General features: G+C 41.5%; 1 protein-coding gene across 1 annotated transcript in view; it reads right to left on the bottom strand.

Moving 5' to 3' along the window:
- Nucleotides 1–27,007, bottom strand: part of LOC126278037 (cadherin-related tumor suppressor) — an 817,086-nt gene that overhangs the window by 107,940 nt on the left and 682,139 nt on the right. Inside the window, 2 exon segments of the mRNA XM_049977779.1 lie at nt 8,829–9,038; nt 21,700–22,083. Coding sequence (XP_049833736.1) covers nt 8,829–9,038; nt 21,700–22,083 — 594 coding nt within the window.

Raw genomic sequence — 27,007 nt, 5'->3', positions numbered from 1 at the left:
CTTCTTAAAGGTAAAACACCTGCTGTCACAAACGTGTCTATAGACACTGCTCAAAATTGTAATAAGACCGAATACACTTTAAATGAACTACACATTTTATTCCGAATGACTGATGACATGTCATCCAAAAAATAAATACTTTTTTAACAAAAAGTAGTGCTCAAATTGTTTACCATGGACTGCAAGGCACATCTGCACTCATTGTTCAAGAGACAGATGAACAGATTTGACAGTGCATATCGTCTGGTGTAGCTGGTGCTTCACAATAGACTGCATCTTTCAGTGCTTCCCATAGAAAGAAATCAAGAAGCATCTCAAATGTGATGGTTCCTACTTGCCTTAATGGGCTAATGGTGAATGCTGAGCTGGTTCCTTCAGAAGGTCATAACCAATTTCTTTCCCCATCCTTCCCTAATATGAGCTGGTACTCCTCCTTTAATTACATCGTCCACGAAGGGATATTGAACCATAATCTTTCTTTCTTTCTTCCTTCTGTTTTTCTGTGTTGTCTTGTTTGTGAACTTGTAAGCTTCATCTGCCTTCATGTTTGATTTGATTTGAAATCAGCCTCAGTGGAAGACATTACTTTAACATCCTCTCAACAGTTGAGTGAAAGGAGATCACTTACATCACCAGTCATTCGGCCCTACTTACAATGACCACTTGTGGCTCATCTGGGATGAAGTACTGTCCCACAATGGAATTTCCTATGATGGTGCATCATATGTTTATGCCTCATAGTCGTTGGTAATGTGCATAACGAAGCCAGCATGGATTTTCAGCTGCAGTAGTGCATGTTACATAAATTTATATTTCTGTGGTGCGTGACCAATCCTTTGCTGACAAAGAGCAAATGTTGAAAAAATGTAGTGTTACCTACCAGGCACTGCACACCAAACCAACAAAATTCTGTATGATGGTCAACTTCATGTCCTCTGATGCCTGATGATAAGGGTGGAAGATGCAAATGACGCTCGTGTGGCTCATTTCATATTCCTCGGTGATACCTCTCATGCCACTGTGCAGGCTGATAAGCATTGTAGCCAGAACAGCTTCTTCATCTGCTCTGTTAGTTGCTGTCTTCATCCTCGTGCTGTTTGACACTGAAGCTACCTGTTCGCACTAATGATCTAATAATTCATGCAAGTTCCTGGCGTGAAGGACATTGGCGACCAGAACACATATCCCTATACCACTGTATCATTTCAACAGCATTTCTTTGACATTTGCTGCATAAAAGTAACTTGCATAATTTCTCCTCATTGATGTACATGATGTAAGTGAGGTATGTTGAAGGAGAAATACCAACGAACGATGCCATTTCTGCTAGTCCTGCAGTACCGACAAGCACACAGTCGGAAGGCTTGATACGATGACATAACCTGCCAAGAGCATGTTTCCACTGTTTCTGGCCAACTTGCCTTTCAATTTTAGAATATTACTCAGATTCTTTTGTGAAGACTTTCAACCTCAAAACTAGCAAGCTTTCCATCACTGTACATGTCTTTTCAAGCACTTTGGGATGCCATTAAAAGTATTTTATATAAAATTCATACTTTCTGCAATATCTTGACTCATACTAGAGTTAAGAATGTTTATCACTTAACAAAAGTGTGTACCCTTAGCATATTATCATTTGCTGAGAATCTAATTTTGATATCTGGAACCATTCATGAAATTATATAGGTCTTACTTCTTACACGACTCGCCTTGTATGACATTTTTACCACTGAAAGAACTGGTTTAACAAAATGAAACTGAGTGAAACATCTGAAGCAACATTAAAAATGTGAGCACTGGACATTTATTATTGTGGTGAACAAAACATAAAAGTTAGTGTCACCAGTAATTTGTGAATATCTGTTTACTAGTGCCTTGTGACAAGCATCAAACTGTATTTTCATTATACAATCATTTAAGGAGGAATAATCCCAGATACCTGAAGAATTACAATCTGTCCAAGGGAAGATTAAATTACAAGTGAGACTCTGGAAATTCTATTCAACATATCATGTAAGTGAAAAAAAAGCCAGTCACAAAAGGAATAGCACGACACTATATGTAAAGCATGAAGAGAGGAAAGTGGATAAGTCCACATTTGTGAGAATGTATTGTTTATTCAAGGTAAGTGGAGGCTATTTTGCTAATAGTACCAGTACTAACTGTGCAGCTAACATTAATTACATTGCTAATAACCAAAGAGCTGAGAAGGAAGGTAATATGAAGAACATTTGTGATGAAGCAAACCACTGAAAAATTGTTACAAGGTTTGTCAGCAGTGTAATACAGCTTGTCACAATTTGCTGGATGGAATAAAAGTCAGCATGTTGAAATAAAAATACACAAGAAAAACGTGATTAGATCAATAATTAGTCATGCCGTAGCCACAAGAATGTGGATTTGGGTGTCTGTGAAGTTGTCTTCTAGAAAAGAACCAGTGCTCAAAAGTTAGTGTGAATGTCATTTTCTCTCATGTGTTTCTGTGCTTCATGCATTGATCTACTATAGGTGAGTAGTCGCCTTTCTCTTATTTGACATATCACTCCCTCCAGGAATTACTGCAATATACAAGAAACGTAGAGATGAGGTTAAGTTCCTGAGAATAAAAATTGCTTTTGCAGTCTTAAAATTTATCAATTGAGTAAATCACTCAAATTACTGCAAATTCATCACCACAACAGTAGCCATCAGTACATCATAGGAAACAGAAGTATATACTTCTATCACATGTATTGTGGAAACTAACAAAAGGAAGTGTCAGCATTAGTACTTCACTCTTTGAACTGAAGACCACAGCGTCAACAGCACTTCTATACTCCTTCCCTTTGTTTACTTTCTTAGGTAGCAAACATATCTTGCAGGGTGTGGGGTTAGGATAACTGATTGGTGACTCCCTTGCCTTTTAGAAGCTCTAACCTCTGCCACAGGAAAAGCTGCAGGATTATCCAGTGTCTGCTTTTCCACTTGCTTACCTTACACAGACTATGTAGTCAAAACTAAATTACCCTGAAAATAATATTTACTGGACACCTGAAAATTATAAATGATATAATATGTACAGCCAAATACTGATGTAACAATTTAGTACTGCTGCACTGCATAAAATGTGATGCTTTCTGGAAGGATTAACTGTTTTCTACAGGTCTTAGTTGATTACGGAGGATATGATGAGGTTTCAAAGTTGTTCCGGTCCTGCTTCCAGCTGCAGATGCCTTTTTCTTCTTCTCTACAATTGCATAGAATCATTCTAGGTATTTATTTTGCCTTACTTATGGTTGTTGTTGTTGTCTTCAGTCCTGAGACTGGTTTGATGCAGCTCTCCATGCTACTCTATCCTGTGCAAGCTGCTTCATCTCCCAGTACCTACTGCAACCTACATCCTTCTGAATCTGCTTAGTGTACTAATCTCTCGGTCTCCCTCTACGATTTTTACCCTCCACGCTGCCCTCCAATGCTAAATTTGTGATCCCTTGATGCCTCAAAACATGTCCTACCAACCGATCCCTTCTTCTAGTCAAGTTGTGCCACAAACTTCTCTTCTCCCCAATCCTATTCAATACCTCCTCATTAGTTACGTGATCTATCCACCTTATCTTCAGTATTCTTCTGTAGCACCACATTTCGAAAGCTTCTATTCTCTTCTTGTCCAAACTAGTTATTGTCCATGTTTCACTTCCATACATGGCTACACTCCAAACAAATACTTTCAGAAACGACTTCCTGATACATAAATCTATATTCGATGTTAACAAATTTCTCTTCTTCAGAAACGCTTTCCTTGCCATTGCCAGTCTACATTTTATATCCTCTCTACTTCGACCATCATCAGTTATTTTACTTCCTAAATAGCAAAACTCCTTTACTACTTTAAGTGTCTCATTTCCTAATCTAATTCCCTCAGCATCACCCGATTTAATTTGACTACATTCCATTATCCTCGTTTTGCTTTTGTTAATGTTCATCTTATATCCTCCTTTCAAGACACTGTCCATTCCGTTCAACTGCTCTTCCAAGTCCTTTGCCGTCTCTGACAGAATTACAATGTCATCGGCGAACCTCAAAGTTTTTACTTCGTCTCCATGAATTTTAATACCTACTCCAAATTTTTCTTTTGTTTCCTTTACTGCTTGCTCAATATACAGATTGAATAACATCGGGGAGAGGCTACAACCCTGTCTCACTCCTTTCCCAACCACTGCTGCCCTTTCATGCCCCTTGACTCTTATTACTGCCATCTGGTTTCTGTACAAATTATAAATAGCCTTTCGCTCCCTGTATTTTACCCCTGCCACCTTTAGAATTTGAAAAAGAGTATTCCAGTCAACATTGTCAAAAGCTTTCTCTAAGTCTACAAATGCTATAAACGTAGGTTTGCCTTTTCTTAATCTTTCTTCTAAGATAAGTCGTAAGGTCAGTATTGCCTCACGTGTTCCAACATTTCGACGGAATCCAAACTGATCTTCCCCGAGGTCTGCATCTACCAGTTTTTCCATTCGTCTGTAAAGAATTCGCGTTAGTATTTTGCAGCCGTGGCTTATTAAACTGATAGTTCGGTAATTTTCACATCTGTCAGCACCTGCTTTCTTTGGGATTGGAATTATTATATTCTTCTTGAAGTCTGAGGGTATTTCGCCTGTCTCATACATCTTGCTCACCAGCTGGTAGAGTTTTGTCATGACTGGCTCTCCCAAGGCCGTCAGTAGTTCTAATGGAATGTTGTCTACTCCGGGGGCCTTGTTTCGACTCAGGTCTTTCAGTGCTCTGTCAAACTCTTCACACAGTATCGTATCTCCCATTTCGTCTTCATCTACATCCTCTTCTATTTCCATAATATTGTCCTCAAGTACACCGCCCTTGTATAAACCTTCTATATACTCCTTCCACCTTTCTGCCTTCCCTTCTTTGCTTAGAACTGGGCTGCCATCTGAGCTCTTGATATTCATACATGTGGTTCTCTTCTCTCCAAAGGTCTCTTTAATTTTCCTGTAGGCAGTATCTATCTTACCCCTAGTGAGATAAGCTTCTACATCCTTACATTTGTCCTCTAGCCATCCCTGTTTAGCCATTTTGCACTTCCTGTCGATCTCATTTTTGAGACGTTTGTATTCCTTTTTGCCTGCTTCATTTACTGCATTTTTATATTTTCTCCTTTCATCAATTAAATTCAATATTTCTTCTGTTACCCAAGGATTTCTAGCAGCCCTCGTCTTTGTACCTACTTTATCCTCTGCTGCCTTCACTACTACATCCCTCAGAGCTACCCATTCTTCTTCTACTGTATTTCTTTCCCCTATTCCTGTCAATTGTTCCCGTATGCTCTCTTTGAAAATCTGTACAACCTCTGGTTCTTTCAGTTTATCCAGGTCCCATCTCCTTAATTTCCCACATTTTTGCAGTTTCTTCAGTTTTAATCTACAGGTCATAACCAATAGATTGTGGTCAGAGTCCACATCTGCCCCTGGAAATGTCTTACAACTTAAAACCTGGTTCCTAAATCTCTGTCTTACCATTATATAATCTATCTGATATCTTTTAGTATCTCCAGGGTTCTTCCACGTATACAACCTTCTTTCATGATTCTTAAACCAAGTGTTAGCTATGATTAAGTTGTGCTCTGTGCAAAATTCTACTAGGCTGCTTCCTCTTTCATTTCTTAGCCCCAATCCATATTCACCTACTATGTTTCCTTCTCTCCCTTTTCCTACACTCAAATTCCAGTCACCCATTACTATTAAATTTTCGTCTCCCTTCACTATCTTAATAATTTCTTTTATTTCATCGTACATTTCTTCAATTTCTTCATCATCTGCAGAGCTAGTTGGCATATAAACTTGTACTACTGTAGTAGGTGTGGGCTTCGTATCTATCTTGGCCACAATAATGCGTTCACTATGCTGTTTGTAGTAGCTTACCCGCATTCCTATTTTCCTATTCATTATTAAACCTACTCCTGCATTACCCCTATTTGATTTTGTGTTTATAACCCTGTAGTCACCTGAAAAAAGAAGTCTTGTTCCTCCTGCCACCGAACTTCACTAATTCCCACTATATCTAACTTTAACCTATCCATTTCCCTTTTTAAATTTTCTAACCTACCTGCCCGATTAAGGGATCTGACATTCCACGCTCCGATCTGTAGAACGCCAGTTTTCTTTCTCCTGATAACGACATCCTCCCGAGTAGTCCCCGCCCGGAGATCCGAATGGGGGACTATTTTACCTCCGGAATATTTTACCCAAGAGGATGCCATCATCATTTAATCATACAGTAAAGCTGCATGTCCTCGGGAAAAATTACGGCTGTAGTTTCCCCTTGCTTTCAGCCGTTCGCAGTACCAGCACAGCAAGGCCGTTTTGGTTAATGTTGCAAGGCCAGATCAGTCAATCATCCAGACTGTTGCCCCTGCAACTACTGAAAAGGCTGCTGCCCCTATGGTAACAGCAAAAATAACTGGTCTCTGAGTCACAAAATATGGATAGAGTTTCTTCAGCATGCTTGGAAATAAGTTTTGACCTTTTCTTCAAACTTAAGATGTGCAAAAAGATTCTTCTGGCACAGCGTCTTTCTGACACTAAGGTATGGTAGCACAAGCGAACAATTGAGAGAGAAGGGGGAGAGGGGGGACATGTGAGAGGGAGAGAGCAAATAAGAACATTGATTTCTGCAATAGGAGATTTTTCACTTCTAAAACAGCAATATGCTGAAGGTTTACATTTGTATCAGGCTTTGTTCTGATAGATGGACACATCCACCACATTTCATTCACAGTAAAGATAAATACATCTCATAGTAAACTTATACTAATAACAAGAAGCTAAGTTTGGGTCCATTATTTTTGTATGGGTGAGCCTAAAAGGATTTCACCAAGCATCAAACAATAAACTAACATTTAAGAACTTCATAATAAGGGGCAATTTGTGAAATTTCTGGCTCTGTTTAAGTATTTGTTTTTATTCTTTGATTTTAAATGAAAGAATATCAGTTTCGCAAATAGCCATCATGGGTTTGCCTCCAGATGTCATTGCGCAGATTCCACAGTATTTTCGTGGAGCAACTGCCCGATATCTTCAGGTGGTTGAATCCCGCTGTTGGCTAGGTACGACTGACGATATCTGCATGTCAGCGCCCCTGTATATAAACATGTGCATCAAGAATGCGCAGGCATGGAAACTACACATGTGCAATGATTTGCAGATAGATGACACAATACTCACACGTCCTCTGCCGAAAATCGCAGAGCAGGCCTCTCGCGTGTGCACTGTACGCTATGTTTACTAACAGTGTGGTCAGACATGACTCATAAAAAACCATTCTAAGCCAATGTCATGAAGGATCTGTTACTGAAAAAGCTTGATTTTTTCATCATGATTTAATAACAGCCAATGCAGGGTTCCAGCCTGTGCTTAGTTGAAATCCTGCATCACTGTTGATGATATTATCAGCTGCATGGATATGTACTGCTTCCTTAATGATGCAGTCCCAGAAAAATGATGCCAGGGATAAAAATTCCATCTTCTTATAAATTATGCAACGTCCTGTATTCAGACAGTGTTCTGCAATTACCTGCTTCTCTGGCTGGCATAGGTGAGTATGGCATTGGTGTTCATTGCAGTGTTCTTGTAGTGAGTGACATGTCTGGTCTGGCCTATACATGCCACCCCACACTGACAACGAATCTTATACACACCACACATTTCCACAGACCAAGATCATCCTTAACCAAACCCAACAGGTTCCTCAGTTTTGCAGATGGACAGAAAACACACTTAATGTCATATCTTCTGAGGACTCATCTGGTTCTTGACAACATGGCACCGAAATATGGCAAGAAGGCAAAAGTGGTGGGTGTCTTTGTGTCTTCATTCTGCTCCATGGATTGAATCTTGCTTGAGCCTGAATGCATTACGTATCTGTCTCTCAGAATTACCGTTTTGTCAGAATACTGTCTTCAAATGTTGTATCTCACTCAACAGGTTTTCAGGAGCAGTATATGAACTAATGTATGTAGTGCACTTCTGCATTTTGCAGGATGATGGTAGCTTGTGGCCTGCAAACATAGCTCTGTATGTGTTGGCTTGCAATAGATGCAGTCCCCTAAGGGTCCATGCTGTTAGTAAATATAGAGTACAGTGCACGCGCAGGAGGGCCACTCTGCTATTTTTGGTAGAGGACATTTGAGTATGGTGCCATCTATTTGCAAATGATTGTGCATGTTTGATTTCTGTACCTGCACATTCTTTGTGCACGTTTTATGTGCAGGGTCATTCACACGTGGATAACGGCTGTTGTACCTAGCCACCAGCAAAGTTCAGCCACCTGAAGATGTCAGAGAGTTGCTTCGAGGAAATATTGTGGAATTTGCACATCACCGATGGCAAACCTGTTAAGACTATTTACAAGATATCCACTGGGAAAGCTTGAACAGTCACAATATACGTTTTATTTTCATAATTTTCAAAATGAGTGTCATTTTGAAAAATCTTGTTTCTTTTCTATAGTTCAAACTTATATATTGCTTATATCATTTTTAGAAGTAGACTTCTTTCTTTACACTTCCAGTACATTCCACATCAGTGAAGTTATACACACGCATGTTCACATTTGTTTCAGTTCATTAGTTATTCAGTTTAGCAGCTACACTTTGGGTGAGGTGAGTAGTAGGTATAAGAAGACAGCACTGATGATAATTAAGAAATTAATAAAAGTTTGGTTTCTATTTGCATCAATTTGTCAATTGACTACAGTGCTCCAGTTAAGTTACAAAAATTTCTAAATGGAATGTACGATGTAAAATGGAACAATCCAAAAGTCTCAGATCTGCTACATACCTCGAGGATGACAGCTGGTGTGGCAAAGACAAGAGTGCGGCTGTCCCAGACGAGGGTGCGGTTGGGGCGGACGCGCAGTGCCTCAGAACAGGAGGCACCATTCTGGCAGGGTGCACGCTGCCGGCATGCACTGTACGCCACAGACAGGGCCGGCAGTAGCGGTGCAGCCCGCGACAGCGCCTCCGTCACTGTGGCTCTGTCACGGTAGCCCTGTGAGTGGGAAAGAACGTTAACTTTCCTTCCTCACTGCAGGTTACACTGTCCTGTCAAATCAAACTCACACTCTCCTCAAAAATACTGTTAAATTACAGTAGTAACAATTTCTGTTCAGTTTGTGTTTATGGTCTCCTCTTCAAGTTAACTAAAAATTCAGTCATTCCTTGAGTGCAGAACACAAAGTGAACAATGCTTTATTGTCAAATTAATATTATCAAAACTTACTTGACTGTCCACACTCTGTCCAGTCTGGCAATATGAAATTCTTTTAAAAGAAAAGAGCAACACATTAAAAAATCACAGAATCACTCCTAAAGCCACTGTCTATTCTATTGATCTCACATTTGCAGGAGAATATAATCTAAAATCTTCAGTAGAAATCACTAAATCACAGAATGTCTGATCACTAAATCACAGAATGTCTGAAGCATGGCATCATGATTTATATAGCCAGTTGGTCAAAATAAAGCAACTCACATACTAAAGGCTGTTAAGGGATGTAAATAACATAAAAATATTTCTCGCCACTGACAATTGCTCTCCAGAATGCATCTCCACTTTCAAACAGTAATTTCACCTGAACAACAATCTCTTCCTGTGTAACAAAAGTCCTCTTGTGAGATGCTATCCATTTTCAAGAAATGAAGCTACAACTCAAATACATCTTTCAAACATGGACTGATAAGTAATAAGCAATAACAACCATTCCAGTTACATGGTACTGAATTCTTTTGCAGTTACACTGAATTTACAGTTACCCCTCCCCCCTCTCCCCTCATTTGACTTGTGCCGTATTATACAAACTACAATGACAAAATTATATTGGTATGACTACCAACCAGCTGTCACCCAGGATGAACGGCCACTGTCACACTGTGGCCAAGAGCAAAGTAGACCAACCCTTGGCACAGCATACTGTTGAACATAACACACTTGATTTCAATGGCTGCTTCACTTCCGAAGTCATCTGCATCCTTCCCTCCACCACCAGCTTTTCTGAACTGCACAGACAGAAGTTATCCTTACAACATGTTCTCCGCTCCCGTAATTATCCCAGCCTCAACATGGTAACGTACTGTCCCACATCCTTCATCCAAAAGTTACCACCCATCTAATCATCTCCTCCCCATTCTCATCTCCCACCCCATTTATCTGCAGCCCTCTGCCAACGCAACTGGCCGTCTTTCTCCACTCCTCTTCTCTTTTGTCCCTGTTTCCCCAACCTCCATCCCAGAACCTCCTTACACTATGCCTGTCGGCAGTCTAGCCGCTCCACACTCCACCAGACAGTGTTCGTCTATCTCCTCACCCATACACTACATCCCTTCCTCTTGCCCGCCACCTCCAGATTGCTGCTTGCATCCAATGTGATGCTGCATTTCAGCCTGAGATGATGGAGTTGGTGAATGTGTGTGCATGAGATATACTTGCTGCTTGCTTTTGTGTGTGTGTGTGTGTGTGTGTGTGTGTGTGTGTGTGTGTGTGTTTCTCTCTTTGCTGACAAAGACTAAGGTCAAAAGCTATATGTGCGCATCTTCTAATCTTGCCTGTCTGCGACTTGACCTGTATTCTTTCGGTAAGTAGCAATCTATCTCTTCCTAAATAGTTCATATATTAATATTCTTATTTTATCTAAATCCCCTGATCTCTTATTTAACTTTATAAGCAACTAATCTAAGAATTTGCCAATTGTGTACCTAATAACACATCTATGGTTAAATGAATATCGCATTATGTCTCCATGACACACCTTGAAATTCTGGAGGTACTTTATCAAGAAAAGAACTGTGATTTGGTTCAGGTTTCAATATAAGGTCCTTGAGCCCTTGGATGCAAGTGTTCACACAAATCTGCATGTGCTTGTGGTCTAAATTTGACTTTTGAAAAGTCAAAGACAATTTGTTGAGAAGAAACATTACATCTTTCATAAAAGACAATACTGACAAAAATTTCACACACTTCACATTTTTTACCAAGCCAACAGTTACTCCTTTTTTCTCTTTTTCCAGCACAGATACCACAGAATTCCAATTTACATACTATGAATTTACCTCCTCTTCCAAAGACAGCCAGAAAATGGCAAAGTTTCTAACAATATTTTTCCTTGGCTCATTAAACATTTTTTGCATATCTTTTAATGTTTTGGAATTCTTTGGTGACTGTTCAGAGTTGCTACAAACTGTTTAGAGTATTTTGAAACTTTACATGCTGTTAACAGTATTCAGCTGCTTGACTGACTGCTAGAGCTAAGTGCACGGATAATATAAGGGGTGATTGTTTTTAAAAGGAACTGCCACCCCAGATCAAACTCCTGTCATAACAGGTCCACCATCACTAACAACCGACGAAAGGAACTGCCACCCCAGATCAAACTCCTGTCATAACAGGTCCACCATCACTAACAACCGAGGATCATTTACTTTTATCAATGGCATGCCTATGCAAAATTCCTCCAGCTCATGAATATATATCTCTTGCAGTACATTATATTAGCAGACAAAGAGCTAAGTAGAGCACGTACATTTTCCCCTTATTACAAACATAACAAGAGGTTCTGTTTGAGTAATGTCAGTAGACTTATCTATCAGGATTGAATACCACCTGGCTCACTTTATTTTTGACAACAGGTCACAGCAGCCCACCACCCCAGAGCCGTCCCACACCGAACCCAGGGTTATTGTGCAGTTCGGCCCCCAGTGGACCCCCAAGGGAACACCTCATACCAGACATGTGTAACCCCAAATGTTTGTGTGGTAGAGTAAATTGTGCTGCACACATACATGGAAATGGTGTTTGTGCAGCATTTGCCGGCACAGTGTAACTAAGGGGGAACCAGCCCACATACGCCGAGGTAAATGGAAAACTGCCTTAAAAACCATCCACAGGCTGGCCAGCACACCAAACCTCGACACTAATCTGCCAGTCGGATTCATGCTGGGTACCGGCACACCTTCCCTTTCAGGAAGCAGTGTGTTCAACCACGAGGCTAGCTGGGTGGGCATTCCAAAGTTCTCACAGAAGAAAGAGGGTCCGCTAAAAGTGGATGGATAGAGTCAGGGGACTCAAAACTATAAAACAGAGAAGTTAATACACACACAGTAAAATACATAAAAGATTATATCAAATCTAAAAACTGGAAAAAAAAGAGTGGTCTTTCCATGGGGAGTGGTCATGGCATCCCAGACTGATAAAACATGAAGAGAGGCCCGAACCACAACCACTGTGCCCCTGCTCCACGAGTAAAGCAAAACCTTATCTACATCTGCATGGATACTCTGCAAATCACATTTAAGTGCCTGGCAGAGGGTTCATCGAACCACCTTCACTATTCTCTATTATTCCAATCTCGTATAGCACGCGGGAAGAATGAACACCTATATCTTTCCGTACGAGCTCTGATTTCCCTTATTTTATCTTTGTGATCGTTCCTCCCTATGTAAGTCTGTGTCAAGAAAATATTTTCGCATTCAGAGGAGAAAGTTGGTGACAGGAATTTTGTGAGAAGATTCCGTCGCAACGAAAAACACCTTTCTTTTAATGATGTCTATCCCAAATCCTGTATCATTTCTGTGACTCTCTCTCCCATATTTCGCGATAATACAAAACGTGCTGCCTTTCTTTGAACTTTTTTGATGTACTCAGTCAGTCCTATCTGGTAAGGATCCCACACTGCGCAACAGTATTCTAAAAGAGGGCGGACAAGCGTAGAGTAGGCAGTCTCCTTAGTAGGTCTGTTACATTTTCTAAGTGTCTTGCCAATGAAACGCAGTCTTTGGTTAGCCTTCCCCACAACATTTTCTATGTGTCCCTTCTGATTTAAATTGTTTGTAATTTCGATATTTCTTCTAAATCGTTTTGCAGTTTGTTTCGATCTTCTGATGACTTTATTAGTCGATAAACGACAGCATCATCTGCAAACAACCGAAGATGACTGCTCAGATTGCCACCCAAATCGTTTATATAGGTAAGGAAAAACAAAGGGCCTGTAACACTACCTTGGGGAATGCCAGAAATCACTTCTGTTTTACTCGATGACTTTCTGCAAATTACAATGAACTAAGACCTCTCTGACAGGAAATCACAGATCCAGTCGCATAACTGATATAATATTCCATAAGCACGCAATTTCCCTACGAGCCGCTTGTGTGGTACCGTGTCAAAAGCCTTCCGGAAATCCAGAAATACAGAATCGATCTGAAATCTCTTGTCAATAGCACTCAGCACTACATGTGAATAAATAGCTAGTTGTGTTTCACAAGGACGATATTTTATAAACCCATGTTGACTGTGTGTCAATAGACCATTTTCTTTCAGGTAATTCATTACGTTCGAACACAATATATGTTCTAAAATCCTGCTGCATATGGACATTAATGGTATGGGCCTGTAATTTAGTGGATTACTCCTACTACCTTTCTTGAATATTGGTGCGACCTGTGCAACTTTCCAGTCTTTGGGTAGGGATCTTTTGTCGAGCGAACAGTTGTATATGACTGTTAAGTATGGAGCTAATGCATCAGCATACTCCGAAAGGAATCTAATTGGTATACAGTCCGGACCAGAAGACTTGCTTTTATTAAGTGATTTAAGTTGCTTCACTACTGCGAGGATATTTACTTCTACGTAACTCATGTTGGCAGCTTTTCTCAATTCGAATTCTGGAAACAACCACTTTCACAGAGGAAACTGAGGACCAGTTCAATTATCTAGGTATTGTCTGCTAATTTTAAAACTAAGGAAGACTATACTTAGGTTGTAGGGCCAAACAAGGGGACATTCCACCAATATTTGGGATGCCATCAGTCTGGCTCCACAATCATATTGTGCATGTGGTTCATTACGCAGGAGGAAACAATGGGTGAGACTGGTAGATGGCATAAAACAGTGGACTCCGTCTGAGAGGAGCAGAAGGAAAAGCACCAAAGTGCAGTTGTCTCCTTGATTGTGCAGAGTTTATTACTGAGAGCCATAGCACACCATATGTCATTTCACTTTTGGGCAAAGACAGATTTTACATAGATCTGCATATCAACACCTGGAGTCACGAAAGGCAATGAAGGGTGAGTATCAGCGTCTCTAGCCAAACAGTCAGCCAGTTCATTCCCTGGGATACCCACCTGACTTGGAACCCAAAGAAAGACAACTGAGCAGGCGGCATGGCCAGGGGACAAGAGGAGGTCACGGATAGCAGAGACCAAATGATGATGAGACTAGCAGATTGCCCACTGAGTCGGTATATGTTAAAACACTGTGGAGGGAAGTCTGAGTAGCAAAATAGAGGGCCCCGGTGATGGTTAGCACCTCAGCTGTGAATACATTTCATGATTCCAGGAATAAATGGTGTTCTAAGCCAGTAGGAGACGTGGAAGGGTAGAAAGCATAGAGGCGACAGAGACCCTAGGACTCTGGAACAGGTCTGTCCTAATGTGTGGTCTAGGCACCATCCGAGGGACGGATTTCAGTGAGTGGAGATGGAGATCCGACAAAGTGAGGTGCATTCCAACTGGCAATGCCACCTATGGATGGTGGTCAGGAGGGAGATGCCCCTTGATTGCACAGAGGACTTGTTCTGTGAGGGGACTGTCACTGGGACTAGTGCAAAAGGCACCAATAGCCAGGTGCACCCCACAATGATGGACAGGGTCAAGTATCTAATGAGTGGAAGGAACCACTGACACATAAACCTGACTTCCACAGTACAGATGGAGAAGAGCAGTAAGGTCTGCACCCCAAGATGTGTGGCCCAGGAGGCAGAGGGCATTAAGCTTCTGCGTGCATGTGGTCTTCAGCTGGTGTATAAGGGGTAGCCATGACAGCTTTTTATCAAAAATAAGGTCTAAGAAATGGGACTGTGCTTTAACATCTGGGAGCTAGTCACCTAAATAAAGTTCTGAATCAGGGTTTACTATGGGTTGACGACTAAAAGTCATAATCTGAATTTTAGAGGCAGAAAATTGGAAGCCACGGGAGACATCCATCGGATGGCACCCTGGAGCCAGCTCCCAGCAGGCCCTACCGAGTGGGAGCTGCACCAGATGCAAAAATCATTGGCATACAATGCTGGGGTAACCTGAGGGCCAACAAAGGTCACAAGCCCATTTATGGCTATGAGGAAGAGTGTGACACTTAATACAGAACCATGTGGGATATCGTTCTCCTGAATCTGAGGGGGGCTGAGTGAAGTGTCAACTTGAACCGAGAAGAACTGGGGGGTTTAAAACTCGCCAATAAAAATCTGAAGAGCGTCGCAAAATCACCATTCGTGGAGGGTAACTAAAATGTGATGGTGCCAAGCCATGTTGTACGCCTTATAGGTGCTGATGGTTAGTAAAAGCCTGTCAGATTGCAGTTTACAATCTAAGTAAATGGTCAGTTGAAGGTAATCCTTCCTGGAAGCCACACTGGTAAGGGGACAAAGACTCTGAGATTCAAGTATCCAACAGAATTGGAAGGTAACCCTCCTTTCAAGTAGTTTACAAAGTACGTTTGTCAGGCTAACTGGGTGGCAGCTGTCCAGAGACGTTGGGTTCTTCAGAGGCTTAAGGACAGGGATAACTCTACTGTCTCGGCATTGTGAGAGGAAGGTACCTACGAACCAAATGCGGAGTAGTTAACCGTCCTCTCAAGCAGTTTACGAAGTACATTTGTCAGGCTAATTGGGCAGTAGCTGTACAGCTGTACAGCTGCTTCTGTGTAATGTCCCAGTGTTGGATCATCTGGTTGTGGATGAAATCCCGGCCTGGGGCCGTCTCATGTGCAGAGGTAAGAGTCTGCAAGAATTCCCATCCACTGACGGGTTCAATATAGGGTTCAGCTTGGTGAGGGTTGAAATGGAGGGGGGTCTATTCAACTCTGCCTTTGTGCCAGAGAAAGGTAGCAGGATAGGAAGAGCACACTGATGCTGTTGCACAGTGTGTCGCAAGGTGTTCTGCAAGGACCAATGGATCAGTAGACAGAGCATCTTGGAGGATAAGCCCCAGGACAGTTGACTGTCGCTGACAGCGCAGAAGGCTACAGAGCTCGGATCAAACCTGCGATGAAGAGCCACATGTCTCCAGGGATGACAGATAGTGCTCCCAGAATTCCTTTTTATTCTGCTTAATAAGGTAAGGAGCCTTAGCATGGAGACACTTAAAAGTGAGGAGGGTGTTGTTTAAATTGCTGCAGCACCCTTCGTGGCCCTGAAAAATGACTGCTATGTCCTCAGTCCGCCACACCACTGGTCGGCGACGTGGGGGACCTGTGGGTAGGGGATCAGCTGTGCCAGCACCATGAAGAATAGTGGCAGAGATTCCCTGCACGATCGCACCAATGCAATTCGAAACAGAGGTCTCAAAGTGCACAGCAGACATATATATTTGGAATGCTCAACATGGGGTCCTATCTGCCTGGTTGTAGTAGGATAATGACAGAATCACTGGAAAGAGGTCACTGTCACAAAGATAATCATAGGGTGACCAATGTAGGAAAACCACGAGAGCAGGGGAAGAGATTGTGAGATCAGTAGCAGTAAAGGTGCCACGAGCGACACTGAAGTGGGTAGCGGTATCATTGAGGAGACACAAATCAAAGTCTGTAGTAAGTCAGTCAAGTAGAAGACCCCTACCCGACAAAGTGGCACTCCCCCACAGGGGGCGGTGTCTATTGAAGTGGCTTGGGGTCCTCGGAGCATGGGTCTCTCCTCTGGCACGAGGGTGCAAGCTTACCATCCTGAGATTGGCAGGGAGGGGTTTTCCAAGATGGAGCCCTATCCCTAGCAGGACCCAGAGAAGAGCACACATTCCAAGGAGTGGGAGGAGGAGGAGGAGCAGTTCATGGTGAAGGGGAAGGAGGAAGGGGTGGGAGCTGCTGAGGTTAAGGAAAGGGCAGGGTGGGAGCAAGGACGAGAGGTGAGGAGGAGAAGACGTAATTGAGGCAATGGTAGAGAAGAATTTACAGGGTGAAGTCTGTGAAACTTGGACACTCCAGTGAGTCCGGAGAACGGAGACCATAGCAGTTTACACAGTTAGGAGGTGAGGTGCAAGGGCTCCTGACATGAAGAGGGCAGCCACAGATGGAAGTGGTATTGCATCGCAAGGACATATGGCCGAACGTGAGGCAGTGGAAGCAACGCATGGGAGGTTTCATGTCGCATCTGTACACCATTAACTTGACCTTCTCGGGCAGGGTATCCCCCTCAAATGCCATGACAAAATCGAAAGTGTCTACACGATGGTCCTTGGAGTATTTCTGGACATGCCGGACGAAATGAAAGCTTTATCATTCCAGATTAGCCATAAATTCATCATTGAACTGAAGAAGAAATTCCCTATGGAAAATTACATACTGTGTCATATTGAGTGACTTGTGAGGAGCGATAGCCACGGGGATGTCTCCTAAATGGTCGCAGGCAGAGAGGGAGGCTGACTGGCAGAAGTTGTCTTTATAAGGAGAAAGCCAGGTCTCATCTTGCTTAATGACTCAACTTTTCTGAACTTGTCTTCAATATGTTCCACAAAAAAGGGGGTTTCGTGACGGCAAAAGTCTCCCTGTCAGTCCTGGTACAAACCAGGAACCATGGAAAGGATTTTGCCCCAAGCCAGCAAGTGTGGCCCTCCTCCCAGGGTGATCCAAGGAGGATAAGGTTGTGATGGCAGAAACAGGAACTGAGACAGAACTACGATGGGGAACAGAGGTGGCCACAGTAGAGCCACCAGAGAGTTTAACACATTTCGTGTGCCAAACATCAGCCCTGGTACCATCCACTCCGAACAGGTGCTCGCCTTGTGGGTGCCACCCATCCACAGTAATGGCCATCTGGCAGGGCAGTCATTGCCAGGAGTTCTGAATCCCAGAATAGATGGGCAACCACTGCCAGATTTGCATAAGGCGTTCGCAGTGCAGGTATTGGCAGTGTGATCCCTGTAGTGTCTGGGGGCTCAGTCAGATAGGTACATAAGGAAAGGAAGGGGCAAAGGGAAAGGAAGAAGGGCAGGGCAGGAGAAGGAAAGGGAAGGTAAAGCAGCCTGGAAAAAAATAAAGGCTGCAACAGCTTAGGGCAGCTTAGGGACCCATGTGCGCTACACACGTATCCAAAAAAAGCTGTGGGGCCCCATGGGGGGGGGGGGGGGGTCAAATTTTGAGATCTCAAGGATAAGTAAAGACATAAGTTGACAACAAAATGTATTTCTAAACATGTGAGCAAAAATCTTAAGTACAAACATCAACATCTTTTGCAATGAACTATCTGTAGATGGAGAAGCCAATGGTATATATGTTTCATTAAGACCACTGTTGTTATTTTATTTCAATAAAACTAAACAGATTTGACAGCAAAAACATGCATTTCATTGAAGCCACAAGACAGATTTAAAATATCTTCACTGATTTCAAAAATAGCCTCAGAAAAAGTAGGCCTCTTGAAAGGCAGTTGTGTAAACCTGCACTATAAGTGACTACCAATAAATTGTTGGTTCTATTACTTTTTTTTTCCAAAGAACCGTGACTAATGCCCGAACAACTGGGACTTACATACAATGAGACCAGCCGAAATCTGGATTTGTGTAATAAAATCCAAAAAAGGATGACTGACTGCTGCAATCTATAATTTATAAGTCACATAACAGTCACTGAGTGCACCCACTTTCCAAATGGAAGGTAACCTGATCAACTATATTTGTTATTGTCGTTATTATCCATTGTGTTATGTCTATTATTTTACAGGTATTGTGTGGCTTTGTTTTGAAGAAATAGCTGAGCACATAGTGTACAAACTGCCGGCGACTGCCACAATTTTCTTCCTCTTATCATCCATACTTTGTAATACATATAACCTACTTTCAAAGTGCAATAAAAATGTACTATAATAAATAAAATGCCTATAAAATGCCACACTGTACAGTGTACTTGTGGTGAGACAGTCACAATTCCTGAAATCCATTGCCTATGGCCTATGCCCTGCTCAGAAGCACCGCAATCCTGAGGTCCTTGGATAAACTGCAAAATCCGCCGCATTATTCCACACACGAAGAGACTGGCCTGCAGGCAGATTGTTGAGACTAGACCTGATTAGCAGGGCCTGTACATTAGTGGGAAATGATGGGCTTCAGATTGGCAGGCCAGATTCGTTACAGATACTCACAGATATGGCCTGCGGTTTTGGCTTGTCATGGAAGTCCATTGGTTTGGCCAGCTATGTACATCATAGACACCATGTTGATGAAATGAGACCACGGTGATCAATCCATGCAACAGATAACTTAAGTGAATACTCTGAGAATCAATACTAATGAGGATAGGTAGCAACTCACTGTACAGATGACCTCTGAGCTGCAGACAGGCACATAGAAAAGACAGTCACACTCTCACAACTAAATTTTTGGCCATAGCCTTTGTCAGAAAACAAGAGCACACACACATTCAGACAATCACTCGGGCACAGCTCATGCACACATGACTGCTGTCTCCAGCCGCTGCATCAAGTCTCTGAGAATCAGATCCAAACAAACCACACCTCCCTGCCTCTCATTGGCAGCTGCTACACTAGCAGCAATAAATGGGGGCAGCATTGACTGCAAGCTGAGGGGAGTGGCAGTAAGGGAAGAAACAGTAAGAATGAGGGAGTAGGGAAGCGGCTCACATACTCAGCTGCACCCAGCCAGCGACGATACATGAGTTGTAACTCGAAAGAAAAAGGGCTCAATGTTGAATGCGATGTGTCACTTTATCTGGTAAACGCAGAAGGACTGAACAATGATTGGTTGGTTGTTTGATTTGGGGGAGGGGCCCAAACAGTGAGGTCACTGGTCCCATCGGATTATGGAAGGAAGTCAACAGTGCCCTTTCAAAGGAACCATCCCAGCATTTACCTGAAGCAATTTAGGGAAATCAAGGAAAACCTAATCCAGGATGACAAGAAGTGGGTTTGAACCATTGTCCTCCTGAATGCAAGTCCAGTGTTCTAACCACTGTGCCACCTCAATGGATAAGGAAACCAATGGTTTGAGATAGGTGACCAGGTGGTATCTGACACTGTAGAGAAAAACATGGAATTTTATCACAGCATATACAATGGCCACAGCTTCCTTTCTAACTGAATACCTAATATGAGCAGAAGTCAATGTTTTTGAGGCATAAGCAACAGATGCTTGGGACTATCACGATATCTATGACGCAGTACTGTCCCCAAGCCAAACTGTGAAGTGTCCATTGCAAGAATTAACTGGATGGCTAGTTGGTACATCACTAAGCAACGCGCACATTGCAACAAGCTCTTAAGGGTGGAAAATTCCAGCAACTGGCATAACTAAGCACCTCTGCACAGCAACACATGTAACAGCTGCACGACTGTGGCTGCCCTAGGCCAAAATTTACGGTAGTGGGCGACTTTGCCCACAAAAAACCAAAAGTTCTTTGACTGATGTAGGGCATGGAAGAGACACAATAGTACAAAGATGTTGATACAGGGCTCTGAGAACCTCACAAGAAACTTCAAATACAAGATGATAGAATGCTGAAAAAATGGACATTTTTCTAAATGACACTTCAATTTGGCCACTTGGAGGAGAGACCAAAAAATAAATAAAATAAAATAAAGAGTATGGAGATTTTGTCCATGTTCCTCAGTGGGGACACCATAAACTAAACTGCCATCCAAATAGTTTGCACAACCCAGCACAGATAATGACAGTTATTCCAAAAAACGCTGAAAAATAATGGGAGTGTTGGCGACTCCATAAGGCTGCAGGTGTTGACGACTACAAGCGGTACTGACAGCTAAAATACAGAGTGACCCTATATCTAAAGGTAGTTGTAAGTAGGCATCTAACAAGTCAGTTTTTGAGAATGTTGCCCATGTGATAACTCTGCAAAGAGTTCGTCTGGGTACGGTAACTGTAGATTGTGTATTCATAGAAACTTTAAAATCCCCAAGAAGCAGTTTCTACACTATAACTAAAGTGGTAGAGCATTCACTTGATGTAATAGGTCTAACAGCAGCAGGCAACTGCAGCATTTGAGGTACTAAAAAGATATTTTTCTTCTGTTGCAGAATGTGGAAATATGCTCGAAACTCTTTGTGAATTGGAGGAACAGATTAAGCGCATATCAAACAAAAGAGCTAAACAAAAATCTATTATGGACTTCTTTTGTGGGAAACATTAATTCTTGCAACTGTGATTTTTTAATTGTAAATATTGAGTTATTGATAAAATTTGGAAGTTTCTTGAAAAGACATAAGATTTCCATGATGGATAACTCCATTTTCAATGTTATAAAATTTAAGCAAAACACAAGAATCAGCCGACAGGAAGACAATGTTTCAACTACTAATACTGTTCTACTTGCCAGCAGATAAACAGAATTAGAAGGCAGACCAATATCAGCAAAAAGGCAGAGCAACATCGCAATTGCTTTTCACGGGATATTTGAGGTAAGTGTGAGAAATGAGACCCACACATACTATTATATATCAATATGCACTGCAAAACCTTCGCCTGGCTTTTCCAGAGCAGTTCTACCCCTTTTTACACTACCAGCCCTTCGAACCCCTGAAAGTGTAAAAGAAGAGTAATACTGTAGGTGCCTGAAACTGGTAATGGAAATAAAAATTTTTTTGTGCAACTAGTTGCTGATTATTTCAAGAAATATTGGCCACAATCCACCAATTCAACAATACCTGCTGGGAGCGCACGGCGACGGCCATCTCGAGCCCTGCGTCGACCTGCTGCAGGCCGAAGAGCAGCGGTGCATCGGCAGGCGCAGGAAAAGCAGCACGCAGTGCATCAACAGCCGCCTTGTAGTGAGCCGCCAGGAAGCGCTCCGCTGTTGTGTTTTCAGCACGCAGTGACACCGCATTTGCCACGGCCTCCTCGTCGAAGGTGGCCAGTTCCACTGTGACGGCTGACACGACGTCAGCGTGCACGCCGTCATTGCCAGTCACGGCCAGTGCCAGACCACGGCCCGCCCCCGTTCCGGTGGTCAATGACTGCGACAGTGAGGGCAGGGCGTGCAGCTCGCAAGTGCCTGCTGGGATGCTAAGTCCGCCACCACCAGACTGTACCTGCCAGGCAGAGGAAACCAGCAACAAATATGACTACTGTGCATATAAGAGGAATCCATAATGAACACAACTTGAGACACAAGTTGTGTGGGTGTGCGTGTGTGTATGTGTTTCTTTTATTTTTTTTTTATGCAGCAAAACTGCTTCTACTTAACATTCATGTGCTTCCAAGTTGTCATTTATATTTTCGTGCAAACCCTACTGGGATGCAGCTGGATTCATCATCCAAGTCCCTGCAAAAAGTTGAAATAATTTGAAAACTGTATATAGCTCAATCTATTACCATCAAACAGTCACAAGTAAGGTATTGTTTCCAGTTCCAATCAACCACTTCACCTTTACCTTGGGCATTCTGGACAGCTATTTCCCTCTCTGTCATACTTGAGTGTTAACTTCATAAACAAATTATTTTCTGTTGGTTTGATTATTTTGTTATTGTTGTTGTTGTTGTTGTTGTTGTTGTATACTAAAAAGTTCCTCCATATGTCTTCAAATGAATGCACACCTTCTAGAGAAGTTTTCTTTCATAATTCAGCATAATGTTGCATATAATGTACTTAAAATTTGTTACTTGCACCTGGAGAATATTATTCATGTTTACTGTGTTACTGCTCTTACATAATCTTTCTGCTTTAAATTCCACCACTACAGTCGTAGCTATTATAGTGCGCGTCATTTATGACGATTGCCGAGTTTAGGTTCATTCTGCGCATCTGACATCACAAAACACAGTCAGCCAATGAACAGAGAACGATGTTGCCAGAGCTCGACTGCAGTGCAGAGCACGGACGAGTGTCTTCAGTTTTAAAAATGTTCAGTCATAAACAAATTAATAGAACAAAAGCAATGTCTTGGTATCAGACTTTCTTTCACAGAAAGATGGTAAAAGCATTCTTTACACCAATTGCTTCAAATTCTATTAATTAATTAAACCAAATAAGCAATAACCCTCCTAATTCAGGCAATAGCAAGGAAAATTGTTTGCATCATTCTCACGAACCGCTTTTTTGCAATAAAGAACAGCGGTAATTGTTTATTTTCTACTGTACTTCAATGAAGTGTGAGTAATTCATAGTAATACCAATAGTGTTTGTCGATATTTTGTGTACAATTTTAGAGCACTCTAGGTATTCCATTGAATAACAAGCTACGTCGGAGTAATGGTTAAGGTGTTGTGCTGCTAAACGAAAGGTTCTGAGTTCAAACCTTGTGCGATGCTTAATATTTTCTTTATTTAAAAACAGTATCAAAGTGTCTTACTTCATGAATTTTATTCGTTTGAATGTAATTTTTTGAAATTTCTAGTGCTTTGGCTCTTCATTAATCCTTTTGCTGCTACAGAGACTTGCTCCCCGCATTCCGCGCTGTGTGCGATTTTGTCATCACTGCACTGCTCGCCTGTGCAGACACATGGTGTTCCGGCTGCTTTGACACACTTATCATTTGATTTCACAAAAACTATTTGGCCCAATAATTTGATTTTTACACATCCCTTGACTGATACCTTCCCCCCATAAATGACTTAATTTTGTTTCGATGTTCAACGCTGTTATTGTGAAGCATTAAATGTAGTAAACCATTGCACAAAATTTTGAAGAGTTTGCAGAGGTAAAAGTCCATAGCATATACTTTCTGTATGGTCGATTTTAGTTGCCACAATGTTGAGAATGAAATGTGAACAAGATACCTAAATTTCATTTAAAGTTTACAGTATAACAATATCTCATTTAATTTAAGTACCAGATAGGTGTCGTATGTAATATTGAGAAATATTCTGTCTTTCGCGACTCTAATTAAAGTTTTATTTACACCAGGCAAGTTTGGCTTTATTTTAAAGTACTTCAATCAATGACATGTAAGGCACATACAAAATGGTACTCATTTTCTCTTTCTTGCTTTTGTTCCACAGTCGCAGTTTTACCAATGGAATTAAAATAGATTCCTCTTCTGCAACTGTAATAAGCGTCTTATTTAGACCAGACGTGTTTTTCTCTTTTAAAGTGTCTTCGGTGGACAGTATTTTGTCTCCTCCATTGCCAAATCATCTTTCATAGTTTTGTGCTGCGGTAACACAATATTCAATGTTTCTGTTGGCTGATCAGTGTTTTAGCAAATAAATGCTCTTTGTGTGTGCCACACACAAAAATTATATTTGACATTGCTCAGAGCACTTCACTGATACACAGTATATTCAAGTCCTAATGTTTTTGTAAGTCCACAGTTTTGTTTAATGTATTATGTCTACTTCCTTTTGATTAATTGAAGTGCTTTAAAATATAGCCAAACATGCCCGGTGTAAATAAAACTTTTGTTACAGTCGCAAAAGATGAAATATTTCTCAATAGTACATACGACACCTATCTGGTACTTAAATTAAATGAGATATTGTTATACAGTAAATTTTATATGAACTTTAGGTATCTTGTTCACATTTCATTCTCAACATTGTGGCAACTAAAATCGACCATACGGAAAGTATACACTATGGACTTTTATCTCTGCAAACTCTTCAAAATTTCGTGCAATGGTTTACTACATTTAATGCTGCACAATAACAGCACTGAACATCGAAACAAAATTAAGTCATTTATGGGGGGAAGGTATCAGTCAAGAATAGGTGTAAAAATCAAGTTTTTGGGCCAAATAGTTTTTGTGAAATCGAATGATAAGCGTGTCAAAGCAGTCGGAACACCATGTGTCTGCACAGGCGAGCAGTGCAGTGATGACAAAATTGCCCACTGCGCAGAATGCGGGGAGCACATCTCTGTAGCAGTGAAAGGGTTAATGCGGCCGTGGTGGCTTTACTTCACAAACTGCATGCACCCCCTAAACATAAGTTTGTGAACTATACTATACTATGGCACTGCTTCTCTTGGTAAGTGCGATGTTTGTAACTGGCAATGCAGCAATCTCCCACATCTGGGTGAGCATGTGCGATCCACCAAGATAAAAGAATTGAACTATAGCAGATACGTATGTGCTCAATCTTGGCTCACAAATTCTGTAACAAGGTGTCACTTACTCTGCCTGAATCCCATGAAAGTATGTGTTACTATAGGAATCATGAGGTACTAACATGAGTTTATGTACAAATGTGTCTAGTGAACTTGGTCTGTGAACATTAAATTATCAGCCAGTAACAATATCATGAAAAGGTTAGTCGCTACTCACTGGAGGTTCCTTAGTTGCAGATAGGCACAACAAAAAGACTGTCAAAATGTGAGCCTTCAGCCAACAATGTCTTCGTTGGAAGTAGACAACACTCACTCACTCACTCATTCACACACACACACACACACACACACACAAACACGCGCGCGCGTGTGAGCGCAGCCTCTGTGTGCATTAAGTGCATATTAAGACTTCCTTCTTCAAATCCAACAGGATTTAATTCATGAAGAGATTCTATCCACAGGCTAATTAGGTTACTGAAAACTGCGGAATGACACTTACATTCACTAAAGGACACCAGATCATTGAGTTGAAGTGCATTAAGAGCATATTAAGACTCACCTTCTTCAAATCCAACAGGATTTAATTCCATGAAGAAATTCTATACACAGGGCAATTGGGTTACTGAAAACTGCAGAATGACTCTTACATTCACTAAAGGACACCAGATCATTGAGTTGAAGTTAACTTGTGGCAAACTTTTCAACCAGTGAGTTTTGGGAAATTATTTTGTACTTTAACTTGTGAATGTAAACTATAGCAGATCATCTCATCATTAAGCACAGCACCAATTTTATCATAAATATTATTTCTTAAACACTTCATCACTTGAACTGTGTGTGAAAATTACCGCATTCTTCTCATTCTATACAGAGCAAATATTTCTACTTTTTATAGCAGTAATTCCTTGACATTTCTGAATCTTATTTTGTACGTCACTAACCCCTTAGTCATTTCTGGATCCTATGAATCAATTTCCTGCCATCTGAAATGAATGTAATAATTCTTGTTCCTCTTTGCTCCATCTGGATCACCATCCCAACCTCTGTAATATCCTTGTCAAAGAACATCACATTCCCAGATCTTATTCCTACCACCCCTGTACTAGTTCCTGCAGTAAAACCTGAACCAAGCACCCACCAGTTATAAACAACTTTCTGGAGAGGGCAACCACAGATCAGAGACACTATGAATAACAATAACACCACTCAATAACCATTCAAATTATCATAAAAATTACAACAATTAGAAAGTCATGAATGATGAAGATGTTCCCACCAGTTACCACTTACTCCAGTCCCACCACTTGTAAATCGTACAACATAAAAGGCAAAGAAATGCGTCAAACCATACATGTTGCTTACTAACTTAAGTGTGTTCACTGACGGTATTTTGTATATGAGTAACCTCTACCAAATGGCCTGAGCACATGAATAGACATGGAACTGACTGTGCCGGGACACCTGGTATGCAACTGCTGAACATGGTCAACAAAATGACCTCAGGGGATCCTGAGCCCTTGCAGCACCACACGAGGTATTTGGATCAATCTATTTGATGCAAATTTCCCTGAACTATGCACATGGGGAACTGCTCTCCAACATATTCTTACATCCCATCAGCCTCCTGCACTCACCCTCTGTTAACATACTAACAACCCCCCCCCCCCCCTCTCCTCATTATTATACATGGGCATATCTCTTCATCTATCCGTTTTCTCTTTCTCACTCTGTCCTTAACTCATCTCTGGACTGAAGTTGGCACAGTGCTTACACTATAGTTCACCTCCTACTTTCTCTGTAGGCTTCCCCTCTTATTTTTGTTATTCCTCATCCTCGTCTTTCACCTTCTACTCTCTCTCTCTCTCTCTCTCTATGCTTCCCCCTTTATCTTTGTTATCCTGGTTATGGATGGGTCCTCTCATCCTGTCCTGGTGTAGCTTTCTAATTTTGTGCAACCTATCCCTCTTTCC

The sequence above is a fragment of the Schistocerca gregaria genome, chromosome 6 (genome assembly GCF_023897955.1).
Source record: "Schistocerca gregaria isolate iqSchGreg1 chromosome 6, iqSchGreg1.2, whole genome shotgun sequence".
Taxonomy (NCBI): domain Eukaryota; kingdom Metazoa; phylum Arthropoda; class Insecta; order Orthoptera; family Acrididae; genus Schistocerca; species Schistocerca gregaria.
Note: the sequence above shows the minus strand (reverse complement) of the source record. Positions and strands in the feature narration are given on the sequence as shown.